At 44.8% G+C, this 23,619-nt stretch overlaps 1 protein-coding gene across 6 annotated transcripts in view; it reads right to left on the bottom strand.

Annotated features, from left to right (window-relative positions):
- The window catches only part of LOC126985960 (EF-hand calcium-binding domain-containing protein 4B-like), a 34,307-nt gene that overhangs the window by 8,862 nt on the left and 1,826 nt on the right, over positions 1–23,619 (bottom strand). The window contains exons 2-8 of one of the 6 annotated variants that reach the window (XM_050841574.1): positions 22,355–23,504; positions 20,116–20,226; positions 13,175–13,283; positions 6,769–6,879; positions 5,405–5,546; positions 235–4,043; positions 1–78 (exon numbers count right to left, since the gene is read on the bottom strand). In XM_050841574.1, the coding sequence (XP_050697531.1) occupies positions 3,935–4,043; positions 5,405–5,546; positions 6,769–6,879; positions 13,175–13,283; positions 20,116–20,226; positions 22,355–23,047 (1,275 nt within the window). In that variant the 5' untranslated portion in view covers positions 23,048–23,504 and the 3' untranslated portion in view covers positions 1–78; positions 235–3,934. Of the gene's footprint in view, positions 4,044–5,404; positions 5,547–6,768; positions 6,880–13,174; positions 13,284–20,115; positions 20,227–22,354; positions 23,505–23,619 lie in introns of all 6 variants that reach the window. The other 5 variants (XM_050841571.1, XM_050841575.1, XM_050841572.1 and 2 more) reach the window with 5 other exon arrangements.

A 23,619-nucleotide genomic window follows, 5' to 3' on the forward strand; every position in this document is an offset into this window, starting at 1 on the left:
CTTTTTCTTGAGTAAGTGATAGAAAATGTCTTGATAATCGGTTTTCCATGACTAACTAATGCAAAAATAAATAATAACCTTTTCCTTGAGTAACTGATAGAAAATGTCTTGATAATCGGTTTTCCATGACTAACTAATGGAAAAAAAAATAATAACCTTTTTCTTGAGTAACTGATAGAAAATGTCTTGATAATCGGTTTTCCATGACTAACTAATGCAAAAATAAATAATAACCTTTTTCTTGAGTAAGTGATAGAAAATGTCTTGATAATTGTTTTTCCGTGAGTAACTGACGCAAAACTCACCTAAACCTTTCGCAAACTCTTTCAAATCCCTCAAAAACATCTCTCTAAGGATATCCTGCGCTCCCTGTCCTGTGTATCCTACGAGCGTGGCTGTCATCCTACCTGCAAAAGTCCTACACTAGAAAATCTATCCTAAGTGATATCGCCTAGTTCAGTCTTATTAAGGCTTAAGGGTATGTATCCTGCATTGTGTGTATCCTGCAGGGTCAACTAAATGTGTTATCCTTCGAAATTCTTCATGACATCCTCCTTCCTCAAATATATCATTATATTGAGAGTCCTAAGTTAAGGATGACTACGTTCTGTATTTTGTGTTTCCAGCAAGCGTATCCTAATTATTATCCTTCAAGAGTCCTTCATCACAGCCTCCTTCCTTCTAATATATCACCAGGTTTAGAATCCTGCAGAACCTCTTGCTAAGGATGTCATGTGTTCTTTATCCTGTGTATCCTGCAAGCGTATCCTACTGATCCTTCAAAAATCCTTCACAATAGCCCCCTTCTTCAAATATATCACCTTCCTTAGAGTCCTATAAAAACCTTTCTTCACTGGTATCCTACGTTCCTTAGCCTGTGTATCCTGCAAGTGTTTCCGCAAATGGTATCCGCCGGTCAAAGGTCTTACACTACCACCTCTCACACATAGCACCCATCTTTAAAATCCTACACCTCCTTGAAAATATATCCTGTAATCTTATGTCTGTGTATCCTGCAAGCAAATCATAACAGGTATCCTTCAAGAGTCCTACACAAATCAATCCTTCTTCATTGACATCCTCACTTTCAGAGTCCTATGAAATTCCTCCTATGGATATCCTGCATCAAGTCTGTGTATCCTGCAGGCGTATCCTTCAAATATCCTAAATATCCTACACTCTAACGTCCATCCTCGAAAAGTCACCCACTTAAAGAGACCTACAGTTCCTTTTCATATAGATATCCTGCATTCATTGGTCTGTGTGTTTTGCAGGCGTATCCTTGTCAAATATCCTATTCTTTTACGTCCTTCTAAGCAGAAATCCTACAGAAGTCCTACAGTGCTTCTTTATATAGATATCCTACGATCCTTGGACAGTGTGTATCCTTTAATAAGCGTAGCCATGATTTAATCCTTAAGTCAAAAGTCCTACAAGACAAAGTCCCCAACTAGAGTACAGGACCCACTTCAAGGAGTCCTACGAAAGCTCTCCTTAATGGTATTCTGTATCCTTTGGCGTGTGTGTACTACAGGCCCTCGAAGATCCTAGAGTCCTTCACATATCCTTCAGGTCCACTCCTATTGTCCTCAGAATACTTCAGAGATGTCAGGTATCCTACAAGACTGCCATGTGTCTACTCTTTAGGACTCTGGTTCACAATACAGGACTCTACACACTCAAAAGGTTCTGCAGAGTCCTTCACATCCTTAACGTCCACTTCGATCACCTTTCACAGAGTCCCTCAGCGCTGCCATATCCTACAGGACCCCTTTCCGAGTCCTAGGGGGCCCACAGTAGTTCTTTCAAACACAACATCCTTACAGTAACACGACTCTCAGGATCCTACAGAGTCCTGCACATCCTTAACATACTTCAGATTCACTTTCATTGTTCTCAGAGTCCTTTAAAAGTGGCACATATCCTACAAAACACTTTCGGAGTCCTAGAAATACCACAGGAGTCCTTCTAAACACATCCTTGCAATATCACAGGCCTCTTAGGACCCTACAGTCCTTCACATCCTTCAGTCCACTTCAATCATTCACAAAGTCCTTTTAAGGTGATGCATATCCTACAGGACCCATTTCTTTACTCCTGTGAGGCCCACAGGGGTCCTTTCAAACATATCCTTTCAGTAATGCAGGACTCTTGGGTCTTACTAAGTCAAGGTGAATATCCTTCGTCATTCTTGGCGTGGGCTTGGCGTGGGGCGAGCGTGTCCTTGGTCTATATCCCTCACCACGATAAAAGTCCTTCAAGAGTCCTATATTAGTTACTGAGGACTCTAAAAGTCCGATGAAGTCCTATGAGTGTCCTTCCACACACGACACATTCTTTAAGTTATATAGAATCCTTAATCTTCCTCAGTACTTCGGTCCTTCCATAATCCTTCAAGACTTAAGTTTCCTGAGGCCTTTCAAAGTCCTACGAAGTCCTACGAAAGTCCTTCCACACACAAGACATTCTTTAAGATATGCAGAATTCTTAGAACTTCCTCAGTAAACGCTTGGGGGTCCTTTTCTAATCCTTCAGGACTCCAATAAGATTGACCAGAGTCCTACAGCATTCTAAAGGGCGTTGAGGCAGCACACAATCCTTTGGTCTTCTTCAATAGCCGCTTGAGCCCTTGAGATATCCTTCAGAGGTCCGACAAAGGTCCGAGGAATCCTACAAGGCCCCGGAGAGCGCTTATATTCCTTTAGTCATCTTCAGTCTATAAGTATTTTATGGGAAATCCTTTGAGAGCCCTTCAGAGTCCTAGAGAGCATCCTATGAAGTTCTCAAATATAATAAATTCGGCTGGTATCCTTCCCTCCTTCAATCAACCCTACACAATCCTTTATCAGTCCTTTAGGTATCCTCCAAGAGTCCTATGCATTCCTCAGAGTCCTTCACAGAGTCCTATAAGGCGCTGGAACAATACAGACGCAGATCCTTGTGGTTTTCTTCAATGCTGGCATCCTCCGTGAGTTCTGTCATTGTCCCGGAGTCCTACAGAGTCCTTGGGATGTTGATATACCACAGGTTTCTTTGGCTTCCTTCCTTGCTTCAAGATCAGTCCTTCAGGCATCCTATAGGACTCCAACAAAGGATACTGAGAGTCCTACAGTTCAATACATAACATGGAATCCTTCACTTTTCATCCCCAAAGAGATCCTTCCTCAGTCCTTCAAGCATTCTTTAGGTGTTCAAAGGGATGACAGGAGTCCTACAGGGTCCCACAGAGCACTAACATGGTACTGTACACGTTGGTAATGTACAAAATCCTATAGCGTCAGAGTCCTTCAGCAATCCTTTATCCCTTCTTCAGACCTCCGCCAATAGTCCTACGCGACGTTCCAAAGATCCTACAGAGTCCTAGGGAGCGGCAACAACACATAATCTTTTGCTTTTCTTTCAGTGGTCCCTTAACGATCGTTCCAGCATCCTTCAGGAGTCCTACGCGGCGCCACAGATATCCTATAGTCCTAGAGAGCGGTGACAACACATTCGTTTGCTTTCCTCTCACTGGTCCTTTGGGTATCCTTCAGGAATCCTATACAGTCCTGCCGTAACACATTCCTTTCCCTTTCCTTCAGTGGTCAATCAGGTGTCCGCCACGAGTCCTACATGGCGCTTCAGAGTCCTAGAGAGTCCTTCCTTTCCTTTCCAGTCCTTTAAGTATCCTCAGGAGTCCTACACGTGGCCCCAGAAGTCCTAGAGTCCATCCCTTTTCCTTCAGTAGATCTTCAGGTATCCTTCACGACGACCCAGAAATCCTAGAGTCCTTTTCTTCTCCATTTAATCTTTTAGGTAACCTCCGGGAGTCCTAGGCGGCTCCTCAGAAGTCAAAAAAGTCCTAGAGTCCTTTCCTTCTCCATTTAGTCCTTCAGGTATCGTCCGGGAGTCCTAGGCGGCGTCCTGGGGATCCTACAGCGTCCTAATGATCATCCTAGCCCACGTTACAAGCGCATCCTTCCGTCTTTGCCTCCTGACGCACGTATTCCGCAACGTTGAACTTTCTCTCCACGGGGTTGTTGGACTTGCGGGCCTTGAGCTGTCTGTTGGGGGGGGCGGGGGAGGTGGTTGTTTGGGAGGTTGTCGTGGGTGTGAGGCCCGTGGGGGAGTTGCAGGGGTGAGTGGAAGTGGGGGTTGAGGTGGTGGTGGCGGTGGGGTAGGGAGAGTAGGAAAGAGCGAGGGAAGTAAAGATGAAAAGTAAAGAAAGGAGATGGGAGAAGAGGGAGGTTAAGAGAGGGAACATGAGGGAAGGAGAGTCGGGAATATGGTAGGTGTGGTAGGTGGAGGCGTGGGGGGTAGGGGTTGTTGTGGAGGCGGGGGTGGAAAGGGAAGGAGTGGGGAATGGGAGGAAGGCGTGGAGGGAAGGAAGGGAGGAATGGAGGAAAGGGAGGAAGGCGTGGAGGGAAGGAAGGGAGGAATGGAGGAAAGGGAGGAAGGCGTGGAGGGAAGGAAGGGAGGAGGGCGTGGAGGGAAGGAAGGGAGGAATGGAGGAAAGGGAGGATGGCGTGGAGGGAAGGAAGGGAGGAGGGCGTGGAGGGAAGGAAGCGAGGAATGGAGGGAAGGGGAGGAAGGAGTGTAGGAAGGGACAGAGGGTAGGAAGGGACAGAAGGAGGGAAAGAGGAACAGGAGTTAGTTTGTTAATTAAAACCATAAAAGAATACGCGATCTAAACTTGTCTTTGTTATTGACATGTAAAATTACGTCTAGTTACATACAGATACCAGTGTTAGTAATGGTACTATAGCAACAACAACATCCACTACTACTACTACTACTACTACTACTACTACTACTACTACTACTACTACTACTACTACTACTATTGTTCTCTTTCTCTCCAACTGATTTTCTCTCCTTTTCCCTTTTCCCTTTTCTCTTCTCTTCTCTTCTCTTCTCTTCTCTTCTCTTCTCTTCTCTTCTCTTCTCTTCTCTTCTCTCTCTCTCTCTCTCTCTCTCTCTCTCTCTCTCTCTCTCTCTCTCTCTCTCTCTCTCTCTCTCTCTCTCTCTCTCTCTCTCTCTCTCTCTCTCTCTCTCCTCCTCCTCCTCCTCCTCCTCCTCCTCCTATTTTTCTCTCTCTTACCTCTTTATTTCGCTTTTCTCCTTCCCTCTTCTCATCCTTTCACTTTATATCATTCTTTGTCTCTCTCCTCCTCCATTCTTTCTCCTTTTCCTTTCCTCCTTCTGTGTCTCTTTCCTTCAGCTCTTTTCCTTTTCTACATTTCCTTCTTCCCTCTTCTTGTTATCCATCTCTCCTCCTTCCCTTTCTCTTTGGTATTAACTTCACACTAATCAACCACCCTAACCATGTCTCTCCTCTATTCATTCCTTTTTCTGCCTCGACCCAGCCTGCACCCATTTACCTTCCTGCCCCGCCTCCTCCTGTACCCATTCTATCCCCCCTTACCTGGCCACCGCAAGGAACGCCAAGTCCACGTTCAGTCCCGTTTTGGCCGAGGTCTCCATGAAAGCCACATTGTACTCCCGCGCCAGGCGTTCACCGTCCTCCCGGCGCACCACACGATCGCCGTTCACGTCACACTTGTTGCCTGGGAACGGTTGAGCGATGAGTGAAGGGGAGGAAAGGAAAGAAAGAAGAGGAGTAAAGGAAGGTATGGGGTGGAAAGGGTGTGTGAGGGAACGTAAGGGAAGGAAATTAATGAATGAAGAACAGTAGTGAGGAGGAGAGTGTGAGAATAACGTAAAGAGTTAAAGAAATGGACTGAAGGAAGGAAGAGGATGGAGAGAACGAATGTGTGGGGGAGCGTGAGGGAAGGAAAGAAGGGATGTGAAAGAAGGAAGGAGGAAGGAGAGGAGGATAAAGTGAGGGAACGTAAAGGAAGGGAGGATGGGAAACGAAGGGAGGGAGGATGAGGGAGAGCAGGAAAGAGGAGGGAAGTAAAGATGAGAAGTAAAGAAAGGAGGTGGGAGAAGAGGGAGATAAAGAGAGGGAACATGAGGGAAGGAAAGTCGGAAATAAAAGTAAGGATTTAATGGCCGAAAGGAGGAGGAGGAGAAGGAGGAGGAGAGGAAGGGAGAAGGTAGAAGAAGAGATAGATACAAATACTACAAAAATTACCCATGGAAATAATCACAACCCTTACGAAATTAAGTTCACATGTTTTGTTTTTTCATGATACAGAAGTCTTGTCAAACCACCACTAGCCTATAAAACTACCCATGGAAATGCTAACATAACCCCTACGAAACCCCTGTCAAACTATCACTAGCCTATAAAACTACCCATGGAAATACTAACACAACCTCTACGAAACCCCTGTCAAACTACCACTAGCCTATAAAACTACCCATGAAAATGCTAACATAACCCCTACGAAACCCCTGTCAAACTATCACTAGCCTATAAAACTACCCATGGAAATGCTAACATAACCCCTACGAAAGCCTTGTCAAACTATCACTAGCCTATAAAACTACCCATGGAAATGCTAACATAACCCCTACGAAAGCCTTGTCAAACTATCACTAGGCTCGTAAAACTGCCCATGGAAATACAAACGTAACATCTACGAAAGCCTTGTCAAACTATCACTAGGTTCACAAAACTGCCCATGGAAATACTTATACAACCTCTACGAAAGCCTTGTCAAACTATCAATAGGTTCATAAAACTACCCACGGAAATACTCACAACCTCTACGAAAGCCTTGTCAAACTATCAATAGGTTCATAAAACTACCCACGGAAATACTGACACAACCTCTACGAAAGTCCCCCTCCCATACACTCCCTTCCACACCCCACACTCACCAATAAGCATGATCACCACGTCGTCCTGGGCATACTCGTGCACCTCGGCGAGCCACGCGCGGGTGTTGTCGTAGCTGTTCTTGTTCATCACGTCGTAGAGGAGTAACAGGGCTGAGGGAGGAAGGGGGGTTAGTGGTACTCCACTCATACTCCGACGACTCCACTCTGCATTATTTAACTTCTTTCAATAGAAGACCCTCTCAACATGAAGTACACGACTCCAGACTGGAGGCTGCAGAACGCTTAACCTCAGACCTTGCTATCAATTCCGATTGGGGCAGAAGGAACCTTGTGTCCTGCAATGCCTCAAAAACACAATTTCTCCACCTATCAACTTGACACAATCTTCCAAACACCTATCCCCTATTCTTCGACAACAGGCGGTGGCTGACTGGTTAGCGTGACGGCCCCCGCGTTCAGGAGCTCCAGGAGGGACGGGTTCGAATCCTGGCCGCCGCACAGCGGAGGTTTTTCAGTCACCGCCGAGTGGCCTAAGACTACCCACAAGCTGGCCTGAAGACCACCCATCAACCCGGGCTCTAGATAACCTCTCCAAAGAGAGGCTCAAAGATGAGTTCCGGGGGGCAGCATGAGCCAACACAAGATGGCGCCACTATAAACACTCGCCTGCGAGAAGGAGAAGAAGGAGAAGAAGAAGAAGAAGAAGGAGAAGGAGAAGGAGAAGAAGAAGAAGAAGAAGAAGATTTGCAGAAAGAAAAACAAAAAATTCTAGCATAACTAAATTTGATAATAGTAATAATAATAATATCAACAATAAGAACAAAGTGCCAAGCTACCCCTACAACACAGAGAACTCTAATACACAAGTCCATTCTAAGAGGTGAGAGAGATCGGAACCCTTGCATAACATAACTCATTTCTCTCCCTCGTAGAAGAAATAAAAAAATGTTTCAGAGTCATTGAATCATCACGTGCCTCTCCTGGACTCGTGTATTCAGAGAGGCACGACTGGCTCTCAAAATAAATAAAAAAAAACGGTCCAATAGAGAGAAAAAGGAAAAGAAAAAAATATTGAAAGAAAAATCGCAACAAGAATGATGCAAAATAAAGAAAGGAAGAGAAGGATGAGATAGACGGGAAGAGGTGTACAGATAAGGTAGAGGATGAGTAGAACAAACTAAGACGATGTTAAGATAATGCAAATAGAAAATAGTTACGCTTAAAAGGGAAATTGGCAAGAAATGAGTTACGAAAAGAACAGAGCATGAGGAGAACAAATAAGGCAGCGGTGCATTGAAAGCATATAGAATTACCGTACGTAAAAGTTTGATATGGAGATTAGACTGATGTATGGAAGGTTAACACACACACACACACACACACACACACACACACACACACATCTCTCCCCCCATCTTCCCCCCCCCACATACACACACCCACACACATTCCCCCACACACATCCCATCTCCACCACTCCTCCCCACACATCCTCCCACCCTCCACCCCCCTCTTCTCCCCCTACTACACACACACACGTCACAGGAGACAAAAACAGGCCCCGGGTAGTCCCTTGATCCGCGACTCGGTGCGTGACCTTTGCCGGGACACGTGAGCCGAAGTGGGACAAAGTAAAGCCAACGGCAGCAAAGAGAAGGAACGGAGAGGAGAGAACGTGTGAAGGGGAGGAGGGGAAGGAGAGTAAACGGAGGTAAATAAGGTGTAAATAAAGTAAATGTAAATATAGTAGATAAAGGAGTAATAAGTGACGGGAGGTATACGTAGAGGTAATAAAGTTAGGGTGAGAATGAAGCGCTGTTCTGTGCGGAGTGTTGAGAAGTAGAGGAATGGGAGAAAGAATATTAAGGAAAAGGTAAGAGAAAGAAAAGAGAAATTCGAATACAGAGACAGGTAAAAAAAAATATATATATAAATCGAAAATTAGGAAAAAAAAATGTAAATTAGAAGTAAAATAAGAAAAAAAGTAAATAAAATATAGAAAAGACAAGATAAAAGAAAAAAAATGTGTAAAAGTAAAAAAAAAAAGAAATAAAAAGATAGCGAGAATGAATAATACAGAAAGAAAAAACTCTGAAAGAAAAACTACTACGAGGAAATGTGAAATAAATGTAGAAAAAAGCAAACAAACAAACAAACAAACAAACAACCCCATAATGAAACAAACCACAGTGCAGCAAAATATCCCGTGACTGTGAAGTAAAGGAAGAAACAAGCAAAAATAAACAAAAATCAAACTTTAACGCAATAAATCATGGTGCAGCCAAAGGTCAGACGTGCTTGCCGCGGCGCCGTGCCGGCCGATAATTAGGAGAGGCAAAGGTATATTTATTAGCGCCGCGCCTTACTCATCAGGCGGGATTGCCCCATGACGACCCGCTGATTGAGGAGCGCGTCCGAATGTGCGAAAGAGTTATCAGTACATTCACCTTGGGTTACTCAAGGAGTGTACGATTAAAAAGTGAAATAACGAATAACATGTAAAGAGAGAAGTAAATCAACGAGCAAAGTCGGCCACACACTATCAGCCAGGATCGTACAACCATGTGCTTGCGTAATATTTATTTTTATGTGCCGCCTATAGCGCCGGTAGGCCTTCTTGAGGGGCCTCTTGGACGGCCCCAGCCCGTTAGTGGCGCAGGCTAATATGATTTATAGTGGTTGCCGTGTTGTATGACTCTTGCTTGGCCGAAGTTGCTAAAGCTAAGGTTGGTTGAACATCTGGGCAGCATGTGGGTAATCTCCCGCCACTCGGCGATGGTTTGAAACATCAGCGTGTTTCGGTGAGACCCGAACCTAGTCCACGCCCTGGTCCACGGCAGGTCCTCGGGCTCACCACGCCCGCACGCTGACCACTCGGCCACACACTAGGGCTGAGATCGTGCAGGCTTCACTTGTGGTCAGCGCTTCGTCAAGTAAACATGAACAAGACAGCCGCGTGTGTTGCCACCATCCTTGCCTCGAGTGTTGTGAATGAAAGAAAAGGAAAAGAAAGTTATATATGAAGCTGTGATGCAGGAAAAGAAACTTCTTCACGCACGAAAACACAGAAAGAATAAGAAAGAGATATTTCCTGTTTTTTCAATACTATTTCAAAAGTTCCTTTTCAAGTATCGTTTTTATTTTATTTTATTATATTCCTCACTTTTCACATTCCGTAGCGGGGGCACACTTATATAGAATTCAGTGAACTCGCGTCAAGGCTCCTGCCGGCTCTCCCGTGCACCGCCGCGGCTGCTGGTGGTGACGGCGATGGAGGCTGTGGCGCAGTCTGCAGCACACCTTGTCACCCTGTGCAATCATCATGCCTGAGCTAAAAAGTCCAACACTGTCGAGATTTTGCCAATCTTTTGCGCAATCCTTCAATCATGCCCACACACGATAGAAATAATAATGATTGCGCTATCACGATTGACGGTGTGTGGGCGCCTTAAAGAAAGTAAAAAGTAAGAAATAAAGAAAACTAGAACCAAAATGCAAAATAACGAAACAATAAAAATAAAGGAAAAAAATATAATAATTAGAATATGTAACGCAACTAAACAAGACACAATTTAGTGATCTGGCAATACTAGGCCTAAAAATTGTTATAATATACTATGAAATTCAAATACTGTTTAAGCCGAAGCCAAACCGACTTGTATGATTCGGCCGCGGCGCCAGGAGGCAGGCTGGCCCATGATTTATCTTCACGCTACGGACGATCATTCATGCACCGAGGTATGATAACAGTCATCATTAATACATCTGGGTTAATATATAGAATTACACCCAGCAAAAGACGGTGGAGCGGGCCATAACCGAACCCGCTCATTAATCTGCGTTGTCTTACATTAACAGACACCAAACTTAATCTATCGCTGCTGAAACAGTAACCCATCGAGGCTAAGAGAGTAGCTCATCACCGGTATAGAGAATAACTCATCATCGCTTAGAAGAGTAACCCATCACCGCTAAGGAGAATAACTCATCGCCCCTAAAACAGTAACCTTAGTTCATTTAATAATTTAGTAGTTTTGTATCGTCTCCGCCAGTTCTTCTCCCCCTCCCAGATGTTACCCATATACCGGGGCCTTTTCCGTCCTCATGGAGTGTGCATCTCACGTGTTGGGGGGCTCCACATACGCAACTCTTTTGGACAGAGTGGAGTCAAATGCTCTTCGTCTCATCGACTCACCTCCTCTTACTGACAGTCTCCTACCTCTTGAATTCCGCCGCCATGTTGCCTCTCTATCTTCTACCAGTATTTTCATGTTGACTGTTCTAAACAACTCCATGCCTCCCCCTCTCCCGCGGCCCCGCTGCACACGACTTTCTACTCTAGCTCACCCCTATACTGTCTAAATAACTTCAGCAAGAGTTAACCAGCATCTTCACTCTTTCATCCCCTTCACTAGTAAACTTTGGAACAGCCCTCCTTCGTCTGTATTTCCTCCTTCCTACAACATGACCTCTTTCAGGAGAGTATCGAGATAGCTCTCCTCCCGAAACGGACCTCTCTCTTGCTCACTCATCTATACACTCTTTTATAGGGGCCGTGATTAGCGGGCTTTTTTTCCTCAGTTTTTTGTTTTGCCCTCGAGCTGTTTCCTTTGCTGTAAAAAAAAAAGTTGTATAAATTTTAGAAAACAGTAATGTGCGAAGTGCAGAGTTACCAGATGATCAACTGTTGCAGTGTACCAGGAAAGAAAATTGTGTCCACGATCTGAGAGCGTTGGGTGTAAGTCCTTGCTTTTTACAGCGAAGGAAGCAACTCAAGGGAAAACAAAACAAAAAGCAAACAAACAATAAAAAACGAATCTCTAGGCGTTGTCCCTGGAAAGGTCAAAGGTCTAACTACCATCTCCTGTACTTACTTGATACAGAGGTGCACAGAATACACATCGATAGTATAATTTAATTCCTGTTAAGATGGAATCATAAAACGTCAGGGGAGGAGCAAACGAACAAATGAACATTATCAAACACTAACTGAAGTATTCTATATGTAGCAATCTGTGTCTCTCTCTGTGTATAAAGTCTGTATCTCAGCACGAAGTAATAGCGGAAAATAATACTTGTGGATTATACTTCTCCCGTGACTGAACAACTGAAATATTCTAAATGTAGCAACCAGTGTCCCTCCATAAAGTCGGTGAAGCTCTCCACAAAGTAACCGCAAAGTAACCAACCAAAGTAACCAGTCTGTGAAGCTCTCCATAAAGTAACCGCAAAGTAACCAACCAAAGTAACCAGTCTGTGAAGCTCTCCATAAAGTAACCGCAAAGGAACCAACCAAAGTAACCAGTCTGTGAAGCTCTCCACAAAGTAACCGCAAAGTAACCAATCTGTCTCTCTCTCTCTCTCTGTAAAGTCTCTGTATATCACCACTAAGTAACCGCGGGAAATAATACTTGTGGCTTTTACTCCTACGCCTGTAAATGACGAACTGAAATATTCTAAATGTAGCAACCGGTGTCTCTCCACAAAGTCAGTGTTTATCTGCACAAGGTAACCGTGGGAAATCATTCTAGCGGCTTTTACTCCTCCGCCCGTGAGTGAATAATCCCAGAGGTCGTGTGGAGGTGCATCAACTCTGCTCTTTCAGCCCACATTTAGTATATCCGTCACCCTGGACTATGACGCAAACTGACCTTGGTTTATTAACGTGCCATGAGAGTTTTTAGGCTTTGGGAATTCTTTACTTTCTAAATCACGGTGCACTGTTTATCTATGCAATATTATACTCGTTAAATAATCACAATCGGATTTACTTAAAAAAATCGTTCAAACGTTCGCACGCGCTACTCGTCCAGTCAGGCGGCAGAGAGCGGAGCCTTCTTTGCCTCGTAAAATTACAAGAAACAACTTTATCTTTGGTCAGGATACACGGACAAAAAGAAGAAACCGATAAAAAGTAAATTACAAAGCAAAACGTCAAAATGAAGTACATGCGGAGGCCAGAAAAAGGTTAAAATTAAATAAATACAAAGTACATGATGAAATAAAAAGATGATATACGGTAAATAATACAGAAAATAAAAAAGCTAATAAAATGCTAATATGTAAAGTGGATACAAGATAGAAAAAAAAAAACCCAATGCTGGTAAAATAAGGGCGACACAAAGTTATGAAAAAAAAGATAAAGGATAAATACAAAGTTAATACAAAGTTAAAGAAGAGGCAATGCGAAGGTTAGGTAAAAAAAAAAAGGTATATAGAGAGTTATGAAAAAAAAGATAAAAAATAAATACAAAGTTAATACAAAGTTAAAGAAAAATCACAGCGAAGTTAAGGTAAAAAAAAAAGTATAGAGAAATGAAAAAATAAAGAATAAGTACAAAGTTAATACAAAGTTAATACACAGTCAATGCGAAGTTAAGGTAAATAAAAGGTATGGAGAGCCCTGAGCCAAGCCCCCTCCCAAAGTCCCCGTAACTTGGCTCACCGTGGGCGTCGCGGTAGTAGGCGTGGGTCACACTCCTGAACCGTTCCTGGCCCGCCGTGTCCCAGATCTGCAGCTTCACCTTCGAGCCGTCCACTGTCACCACCTTGTTCTGGGGGCACCAAGGGGGGGTCAGTACAGCCACGAAGGACATAGTAGCGGTAATAGTGGTAATAGTATTTGTTCTGGAGGCATGTAGGGCGTTAGTAAATGGGAGGGAGGGTATAGTAGTCGTGGTATTGGTGAGTGTTCTAGGGGCACGTTAGGTTAGTATAGGCAGAGAGGACATCGTGGCAGTAATAGTATTTGTTATTGGGGAACGGTAGGGGTAGTACAGACAGGGAGGACATAGTAGTAGTAATAGTATTTGTTCTGGGGGCACGGCGGGGTTAGTAGAGAAATAGAGGACATCGTAGTAGTAATAGTAGTAGTGTACAGGCTAGCAGATCATAGTAGTGGTAATAGTACTTGTTCTGGGGCACGGCGGGTTAGTAGAGAAAGAGAGGACATCGTAGTAGTAATAGTAGTAGTGTACAGGCTAGCAGATCACAGTAGCGGTAATAGTATTTGTTCTGGGGCACGGCGGGGTTAGTAGAGAAAGAGAGGACATCATAGTAGTAATAGTAGTAGTGTACATGCTAGCAGATCATAGTAACGGTAATAGTATTTGTTCTGGGGGCACGGCGGGGTTAGTAGAGAAAGAGAGGACATCGTAGTAGTAATAGTAGTAGTGTACAGGCTAGCAGATCACAGTAGTGGTAATAGTATTTGTTCTGGGGCACGGCGGGGTTAGTAGAGAAAGAGAGGACATCGTAGTAGTAATAGTATTTGTTCAGGGGGCTGGGGGTATAGAGAGAAAAAGAGAGTACATGCTAGCAGATCACAGTAGTGGTAATAGTATTTGTTCTGGGGCACGGCGGGGTTAGTAGAGAAAGAGAGGACATCGTAGTAGTAATAGTAGTAGTGTACAGGCTAGCAGATCATAGTAGTGGTAATAGTATTTGTTCTGGGGCACGGCGGGGTTAGTAGACAAAGAGAGGACATCGTAGTAGTAATAGTAGTAGTGTACATGCTAGCAGATCATAGTAGTGGTAATAGTATTTGTTCTGGGGGCACGGCGGGGTTAGTAGACAAAGAGAGGACAGGCTAGCAGATCATAGTAGTGGTAATAGTATTTGTTCTGGGGGCACGGCGGGGTTAGTAGACAAAGAGAGGACAGGCTAGCAGATCATAGTAGTGGTAATAGTATTTGTTCTGGGGGCACGGCGGGGTTAGTAGACAAAGAGAGGACATCGTAGTAGTAATAGTAGTAGTGTACATGCTAGCAGATCATAGTAGTGGTAATAGTATTTGTTCTGGGGCACGGCGGGGTTAGTACTCAAAGGCTGTGAATGAATAATATCCCCGTCCCTACTAAAGGGCTCTATCCTTAGCATCATAGTAGCATAGCCGCCGTCCACTAGTTAGGTTCAAAAGCCATACATGGACACTATACAAATGTAGACAAATTCAAATACAAAGATATATAGATACGTAATTTTATATATATCTTTGTCCTTCTGCGCTTCCTTCAGCTTAAAAAAAAAAAAAAAATACACTTCCATTGGTAATACACATACATAGGTCACATTCATACATACTACATACATTCATACATACATGAATACACACGCATACAAACAGAGTCCATTTAAGGATAGCACATATTGTTCATATACAATCTAATACATACATATATACATACATACACATACATACATACACCTTGTTCTAGGGGCGAGCAGGGATAAACAAAGCGTCATACATAACACATACATAAATATACACATAGATACATGCACACACACTTAGATACTTGTTAACTTATAAACACACATTAAAATACATACATCCATATTTCTTGTATTGTACGTGTTAAGAAGACATTTTTGATTAGATACACACACACGCACACACACACACACAAGCAGGTAAAAACAGTGAAGGAATTGGTTTCTCAAATAAGTGTGTGTGTGTGTGTGTGTGTGTGTGTGTGTGTGTGTGTGTGTGTGTGTGTTATTAATCTGATGTGTGCGTGAGATTCCAAAGCAAATAGTCAACAATTGGAATTTGAGAGAGAGAGAGAGAGAGAGAGAGAGAGAGAGAGTAATTTTTTCCCAGGCTTGATTTCTCCTTCCTATGCAATCTCTCTCTCTCTCTCTCTCTCTCTCTCTCTCTCTCTCTCTCTCTCTCTCTCTCTCTCTCATTATTTTCATTATTTTCATTTTTTTCATTCTTTTTTTCTTTCTTTCTATTTCTTTCTTTGTTTCTCTGATTGCTTCCTTAACACACACACACACACACACACACACACACACACACACACACACAACAACAACAACAACAACAACAACTACAAGCACTACTACTACTACTACTACTACTACTACAAATAATAATAATAGAAAAAAACAAACAAACGGAAAGATGGAAGAAAATAAACTATATTAGTAAGTTCTCGTCCTCTTCCTCCTTCTTCTCTTCCTCCTCCTCCTCCTCCTCCTCCTCCTCCTCCTCCTTCTCCTCCTCCTCTTCACAATAGCCTCTGCGATGCAATACGGACGAGAGCTACGCCGCCAACCGTCAACAAGTGTATATCGAAAACATTTTAATGAAAAACGGGATTCTGGGTCGAGCGGCAGAAATATATGATGGTAAGATTGGCCGCAAGAACCTGTAAGAGCGAGATTGTGGGCGGGAAGCAGCGGAGATTATGTAGAGATTGAGATATAGAGATGCTGTTGATGGGAAGGGAAAGGAAGGGAAGGGAAAGCATGGGAAGGGGAATGAAGGAATGGGAATGGAAGGGCTGATAGAGGAAGAGTAGGGAAGGGAGGTATGGGAGGGGAAGTAAATTGAGGGGAAAGAACGGAGATTATATAGAGATTGAATTATAAAGATGCTGTTGATGGGAAGGGAAAGGAAATGAAGGGAAGGAATGGGAAGGGAAGGAATGGGAATGGAAGGGCTGATAAGGGGAGAGTAGGGAAGAGAGGTATGTGAGGGGAAGGAAATTGAGGGGAAAGAACGGAGATTATATAGACTATGGAATCTTATAATGTGCTGTGGAAAGAAAAGGAAGGGATGGAAGGGAATGGATGGGGGGGAAGCGATGGTAAGGAAGGGATGAAGGGATATGAAGAATCCGAAGGGAAAGGAAAGGAAGGATACAAAGAGGAAGGAAAGGAAAGGGAAGGAAGAGGAAGGAATGGGAAGGGAAGGAAAAGATAAAGAAAAGGAAAGAAATGAAAGGGAAAAGCAACAGCGAAAGAAAGGAAAAGAAAGAAGGGTGGCTAAAGAGAAGGGACAAGGTAAAGGAGGGAAAGAAAACAAAGGAAAAGGAAGAATAGGGGAGGGAAGGAAATGAAAGGGGAAAGAATGGGAAGGTATAAAGGAAAAATAATGATGGTAAGAAAGAAGAGGAAAAGAAGGGATTGGTAAGGAGGGAAGGAAAGGAAGGAAAAAGAGGATAAGTGAGGGGAGGAAAGGCAAGAAAAAGATTTGAAGGTAAGTTACGAAAAAAAGAAACAGAGATGGAAAGGAAGAAAGAGAAAGGAAGAAAACAAAAGAGGGAAGAAAATCAATTATAAAAAAACTACTTAAAGGGGAAGATAGAGAAGGGAAGGGAGAGAAAAAAAGACAAAAAAAGGAGAGGGGAAAGAGGGGAAAGGATAGAGAAAAAAAAGGTTCTGATTCCAATACTGAGAGACTGAAAAGTGAGTAGGAGTTAAGTGGGAGGAGAGTGGGAGGGAAGTGGAGGGAAGTGGAGGGAAGTAGGAGGAAAGTGGGAGGGAGGGAGGGAGGGAGAGGGAGATAAGATGAAGGGAAATGAGAGGGAGGGAGGGAGAGGAAGGGAGGGAGGAAAAGGGGGGGAAAGGAGGTGAGTTGAGACGGAGGTGAGAGGGGGAGGTGAGTGAGGTAACGCGCCCCCTCTCACTAATAATGGATGGAGGTGCTGGCCGATACCACCTGTTGCGTCCCCTTTAGTGTGTGTGTGTTCGTGTGTGTGTGTGTTCGTGTGTGTGTGTGTGTGTGATTTATTAGTGAAGGGAGGTGTTTGTTTTTGCTCTTGTTTGTTTTATGCTTGTTGTTTTCTCTCTCTCTCTCTCTGCCCTTAAATCTCTAGAGTAACAAATAAGAGATTCTCACCAGCCCCCCTCTGCTCTCTCTCTCTCTCTCTCTCTCTCCAAACGAGGAATAATGGCACAAAACTTAAATGTAAACAAGTAAATTCAGACAGCACCAAATTTTTTCACCAACGTTGTAGTGCGAGAAAGGAATATTAAACTCCCCCCTTCAGTGGTCCAGTGTAACACGACTGACTCCTTTAAAAACAAGCTCGACCGACACTTCCTCCAACTTGATATTTACTAAAGTAGGAATGCAGAGTCTTGATGGCATTGGGTTTAATCTAATTTCGCTGAGGTTTGAGGAAAGACCACCTAGTCTGGTCCATAGGGGCTGTGTGGTCGGGGTATCTATGTAAATCTATGTAAATTTTTGCCCTTAAATCTCTAGAGTAAAGAATAAAAGATTGTCACCAGCCCCACCTTTTTTTTCTCTCTCTCTCTCTCTCTCTCTCTCTCTCTCTCTCTCTCTCTCTCTCTCTCTCTCTCTCTCTCTCTCTCTCTCTCTCTCTCTCTCTCTCTCTCTCTCTCTCTCTCTCTCTCTCTCTCCCCTTCATTTTTCATTTTTTACTCTATTTCTTATATTTTTTTTCCCTTTTCCTCCTTCCTTCCTTCTCTCCTACATTCCTCCCTTTTTCCCTCCTTCTCTCCTACTTTATCTCTTTTTTTCCTTCTCTTTCCTCTTTTTCTCCTTTTTTCTCTCCCTCCTTCCTTTCTCCTCTCTCTCTCTCTCTACTCTCCTTCCCTATCTCCCTCCCTCCTTCTCTCTCTCCTTGTTACTCCCTCCTCATCTCTCTCTCCTCTCTCTCTCTCTCTCTCTCTCTCTCTCTCAATGTCTCTCTCTCTCTCTCTCTCTTCCTCCATTACCTCCTTACAAAGCGTTTACTCTCCTCCTCCCTCCCTCCTTCCTCCTCCCTTCTCTCCTCCCTCTCCCTCCTTCCTTCTCTCCTAACCAATCTCTTTTCCCTTCTTACTTTCTTCCCTTCTTTTCTATCTTCCTCCATTCTCTCCTATTTTTCCTCCTCTTTCTTTTCCTTTACTTCTTTTCCTATCTTTCCACTTCTTTGCTTCCTTTCTTTCTTCTCTTCTTTCCTTCTTTCCTCCTTTTTCTCTTTTAATTTTCTACTTCCCATCTTTTTCCCTGTCTCTCTTCTTCCTTCCTTTCTTTCCTCCTTCCTTCTCTTCTTCTCCTTCTATTTTCCTACCTCTCATTCCCTCTCTCCTTTCCTCCCTCTTCCTTCCTTCTTTCCTTCCCTCTCCTCCTTCTTTGTGTCCATTTTTCCATCCTTCCTTTTATCTTTTCCTTCCTCTCTTCCTAATTTCCTATTTCCCATCTTCTTCCCTTCCTCTTTCTCCACCTCTCCCTTCTTCTCCCTTCCCTCCAAAAACATGTAGCTTTGAAGTATCTCCCTCTCCCTCTCCCTCCCTTCTATCCTCCTTAATCTCCTACCTTAAGTCCTTTCTCTCTCCCCCACCCCTCCTTCCTTCCTTCCCTCCCTTCCTCCATCTTCTAAAACCTCCTTCTCTCCCTCCCTTCCTCCTTCCTTCCTTCCTTCCTTCCCCTCTAAGCTAGGTTGTAACTCAAACTTTTCTCTCTCTCTCTCTCTCTCTCTCTCTCTCTCTCTCTCTCTCTCTCTCTCTCTCTCTCTCTCTCTCTCTCTCTCTCTCTCTCTCTCTCTCTCTCTCTCTCTCTCTCTCTCTCTCTCTCTCTCTCCACTCTTTCGTCTCCTTTTCTCTTCTTCTTTACTCTCCCTTTATACCTATTTCTCTTTATCTCCTCTCTCACCCCCCCTTTCCTTTCCTCCCTGTTCCTCCCATCATTCATCCCTATCATCTACTTTTCCCTTCCTCTCTTTTCTTCTACTTCCTTTCTTCATCTTTTTTCTCTCTCTCCCTACTCCAATCATCCTCTTTTTCCTCTCTTCCTGCTTTCTCTCTCCACCTTTCTTCCCTCCTTCCCTCCCTTCCTCCTCCTCCTCATCTACTCCAACCATCCCTTCTTAGAATCTACCCTCCTTTTCTTCCTCTTCTTCTCTCTCTATCTCCACTTCTTTTATCACTTTCTACTTCCCCTCTCCTACTCTTTAATCCTTCTCCTCTCTCCTCTCTTCATCTGCATCCCTCCCCTCCTCCATATCTACTCTTCCATCACCTTCTTTCCTCTCCTCCTCCTCCTCCTCCTCCTCCTCCGCCTCCTTCCCTCCGCTTCTCCCTCTCTCATACTCCCCATTCTTTCCTCCTCTTCCCTATCCCAACTTTAATCTCCCTTTCCTCCCCGTCTCTCCTCTCCTATCCTCTCTCCCTCCCTCCATGACATCTCTTCTAATTATCTATCCTCCTCCTCTTTCTCTCATCTAATCCACCGCTTCCACCCCTCCATACTAACTCTTCCACCATCTTTTTCCCTCCCCAAAACTCCCATCGACAGCTCCCCTCAGCATCCATTCTTTTATCGATCATGCTTTTCGTTTCGTCTATTTCAACTCTTTTACCATCAACCCAATTTTATCACCCCCTCCCTCTTCTTTCCTCCCATCGTCTCCCCCGCCTCCCTCACCCTTCTTCTCTTCCTCTCTCCTTTACTTCATCTTTTCCATCCCCCTTTCTCTCCTCCCTTCGTCACAGCATCCCTTCTTAGAATAAACCCTTTTTCTCTCCTTCTCTCCTTCTCGCCTCTCTCCTTCAATACGTCTGCCTCCTTCATCATCCCTCCATACTTACACTCCTCCAGCCTTCTTCTTCCTCCTTTTCCCCCTTCCCCTCCCCCGCCTCCCTCACCCTGAAGTCGATGCCCACGGTGGAGATAAAGGTGCCGGAGAGGAAGGCGCCGTCCTTGAATCGTGTGAGCAGGCAGGTTTTGCCCACGCAGGAGTCCCCGATCAGCATCACCTGTAGAGAGGTTCATTAGTGACAGGTAAGCAGATTAGCGGGACAGGGGGGTGAGCAGGTGAAGTGAAGGTAAGGGAACGTAAGGGAGGAAGGAAGATAGGCAAGGTTAAGGTGGGTAGGTAGGTTTAGGTAAGGGAAGGTTATGTAAAGTATTTGATGGGTAGGGGAAGAAAAGAGAAGGGAAGAGAAGGAAGAGAGAGAGAGAGAGAGAGAGAGAGAGAGAGAGAGAGAGAGAGAGAGAGAGAGAGAGAGAGAGAGAGAGAGAGAGAGAGAGAGAGAGAGAGAGAGAGAGAGAGAGAGAGAGAGAGAGAGAGAGAGAGAGAGAGAGAGAGAGAGAGAGAGAGGTGACACACACACACACACACACACACACACACACACACACACACACACACACACACACACACACACACACTCAGATTCAGATATGCGTGAAAAAAAAAAGAATTGACATTTATATATTGCACAATTTTTTCTCTGGTAAAAGTGAGAATGATTTTTTTGTTGTTCAGAATATTGGAAGAAAGAAAAAAAAGCTCCCTAAATATTAAGTAGACGGATGTAAAGGAAACGACTTTATTCTGCAGGGAGAAATATGTTGAAGAATTATTAACTTTTTCTGAATGTATAAATTTACCTAATTGCAACTTTGTCTGGGAAGGATGATAATTACCAATACTATTATTACTATTACTATCATCATTACTCGAAACAATCATAATAACAATAACTAAAAACGAAAATATAAATGAAAAAGTTGGGGCATCCTTTCCTCTCTCTCTCTCTCTCTCTCTCTCTCTCTCTCTCTCTCTCTCTCTCTCTCTCTCTCTCTCTCTCTCACTTCAGCAAAACATCCGAGGCTACATCATTTCTCATTTTCGTGGAGTGTGTGTGTGTGTGTGTGTGTGTGTGTGTGTGTGTGTGTGTGTGTGTGTGTGTGTGTGTGTGTGTGTGTGTGTGTGTGTGTGTCTGTGTGTGTGTGTAGATCCTTTAATGTCATATGTTATCGCTTCTAATCCTTCCCGTCAGATAAGGGATTGATAAGGTGTGTGTGTGTGTGTGTGTGTGTGTGTGTGTGTGTGTGTGTGTGTGTGTGTGTGTGTGTGTTTTGATAGGTGAAGAAATTGGGTTTTTGAGGCATTGAAGAACACGAGGTTCTTTTTACCTCAATTGGAAATGATAGCAAGGTCTAAGGTTAAGCGCTCTGCAGCCTCCAGTCTGGAGTCTTGTAATTCCTGTTGAGTGGGTCTTCTGTTGAAAGAAGTTGAACAATGCAGAATGGAGTCGTCAGCGTATGAATGGAACAAGAAAAGCATTACTGAAGCGGACCTGAGTGGCTGAAGACAATACGTTAGAACTAAGAAAACAAAGACAGTAAGTTAGACGAATTATGCAAAGAGTAACAAAGTAAGTTAGAAGATTTACAGAGATAGAAAGACAGCAAGTTGAAAGAGTTAAACAGATGGAAAGATATATTAGAAGTAGGAAGTAGACAGTAGGACAGTAAATTAGATGTTAATGATGCGAATGGACTATTTTGGTGGAGGGGACACAGGACCATTTTGGTGGAGAGGACACAGGGCCATTTTGGTGGAGAGAACACAGGGATATTTTGGTGGAGAGGACACAGGGCCATTTTGGTGGAGGGGAAGCAGGACCATTTTGGTGGAGGGGAAACAGGACCATTTTAGTGGAGGGGAAACAGGACCATTTTAGTGGAGGGGAAACAGGACCATTTTAGTGGAGGGGAAACAGGACCATTTTAGTGGAGGGGAAACAGGACCATAACGTCAGGAACGCTGATTAAGGGGCTTGTGATATGGAATCCTAATATTTTTTTTTGTGATATGGGATCCTAATTATTTTTTTCGGTGAATACTGGACTTCAAGTCTTATATTCTAAAACAGGAACTTTTGAACATTACCAGCGCGAGCAGCTTTGTGTGATAGGATTGGATGGGATGAGGAAAAAAATGAATTTGAAAAGCATTGAAGACCAAAAGATGATTGTGTTGTGTCCATTGTGGCGACGGTAGAAAGGTTTGGTGTGTAGGAGTGTATTGACCTTTTAGTGTGTGTGTGTGTGTGTGTGTGTGTGTGTGTGTGCAGGCCAGGCCCAGACACTCACCTTGAAGCAGTGGTCGCAGGGGTCGCAGCGTGACGCGGGGCCCAGGGACCGCCGCCGCCACGACCCGTCGTCGTCGTCGTAGTACTGCATGAAGGGCACGCCGCCGCCGCCGCCACTTCTGCTACTGCTGTTGTTTCCGCTGCAATTTGCGCCGCCACCGCTGCCGCCGCCTCCGCCGCCACTTTTACCGCCACGATAACCGCCGCCGCCACCTCCATTATTGCCGCCGGCCAGCTCCCTGGCCCAGCTGACGGGCCGCCCCCTGGCGGGGCCCCGCGCAGAGCCCGCGCTGCCCTGGGCATCCTGCGCTGCCTCGGGGCGCGGCGCCTCGCCCTCCTCCTCGCGCGTAGCGTCCAGCGAAGCGCTGCCCCGCACATACCTGGCCCCACGCCGGGCCGCGGGGGCAACTTTGGGGTCGCCTCCCCCTTCGATGAAGGCCACGGAGTGCCGCTGCCGCGGGCGTGGCCGACGTGGCTCCTCCTGTCCCTCCCGCAGCGAGGCGGCGCGGCGCAGCACGGCGGGCGGCAGCGTCACCACCCCCTCGCGCCCCCCGGCACCGGCCTGGCAGCTCATCTGGGGCCGCAGCACACGCCCGCCCGCCCCGCCGCGCCCCGGCCCCGTGGGGCAGCTGTACCGCCGTGACCCGGGGGGCGTGTCCCCCCGGCCCAACGGCAGGGGCGCCTCCACGCTCATGACTCACCAGTACTGTGTGTGTGTGTGTGTGTGTGTGTTGCCTTTCAGCACCGGCACACGTGCCCTCCTTACCCCACACAACACAACACACTCGCCGCAACACTCGGCGCCGCTTCCCGTGTCTTTCCGTTCTTTTCTCTTTTTTACATTCGTTTGTTTGTTATTTCCTTCATTATTTTCGTTTCCGCAAGTTTATGTTCATTCTTTTATCTATATTCTTTTCAGTAATCCATCATTATTTTCTTCCTCACTTCAATATCGGTTTTCACTCCATTTTCTTTCCTTTTCCCATTTCTTTTAATTCCTTTCCCATTATTTTTTCATCACTCTTGTTCTTGATTGCTTCCACTTCCTCCTCCTCCAATTCTTCCTCCGTCTCTTATGTCTCTCCTCCTCTCACGTGTCCGTCTCTATTTACCTCCTCCTCCTCCTCTTCCTTCGCTTCCTCCTTCCCTTCCTGCCCAGTAAATGATTTTGGATTATTATCACGCAAGACAGCGAGCACTAAAAGGGTGGTGCTGAGAGGCGGACTGACTCTGCCTGTGTGTGTGTGTGTGTGTGTGTGTGTGTGT

The sequence above is a fragment of the Eriocheir sinensis genome, chromosome 60, assembly GCF_024679095.1.
Source record: "Eriocheir sinensis breed Jianghai 21 chromosome 60, ASM2467909v1, whole genome shotgun sequence".
In the NCBI taxonomy this organism is placed as follows: domain Eukaryota; kingdom Metazoa; phylum Arthropoda; class Malacostraca; order Decapoda; family Varunidae; genus Eriocheir; species Eriocheir sinensis.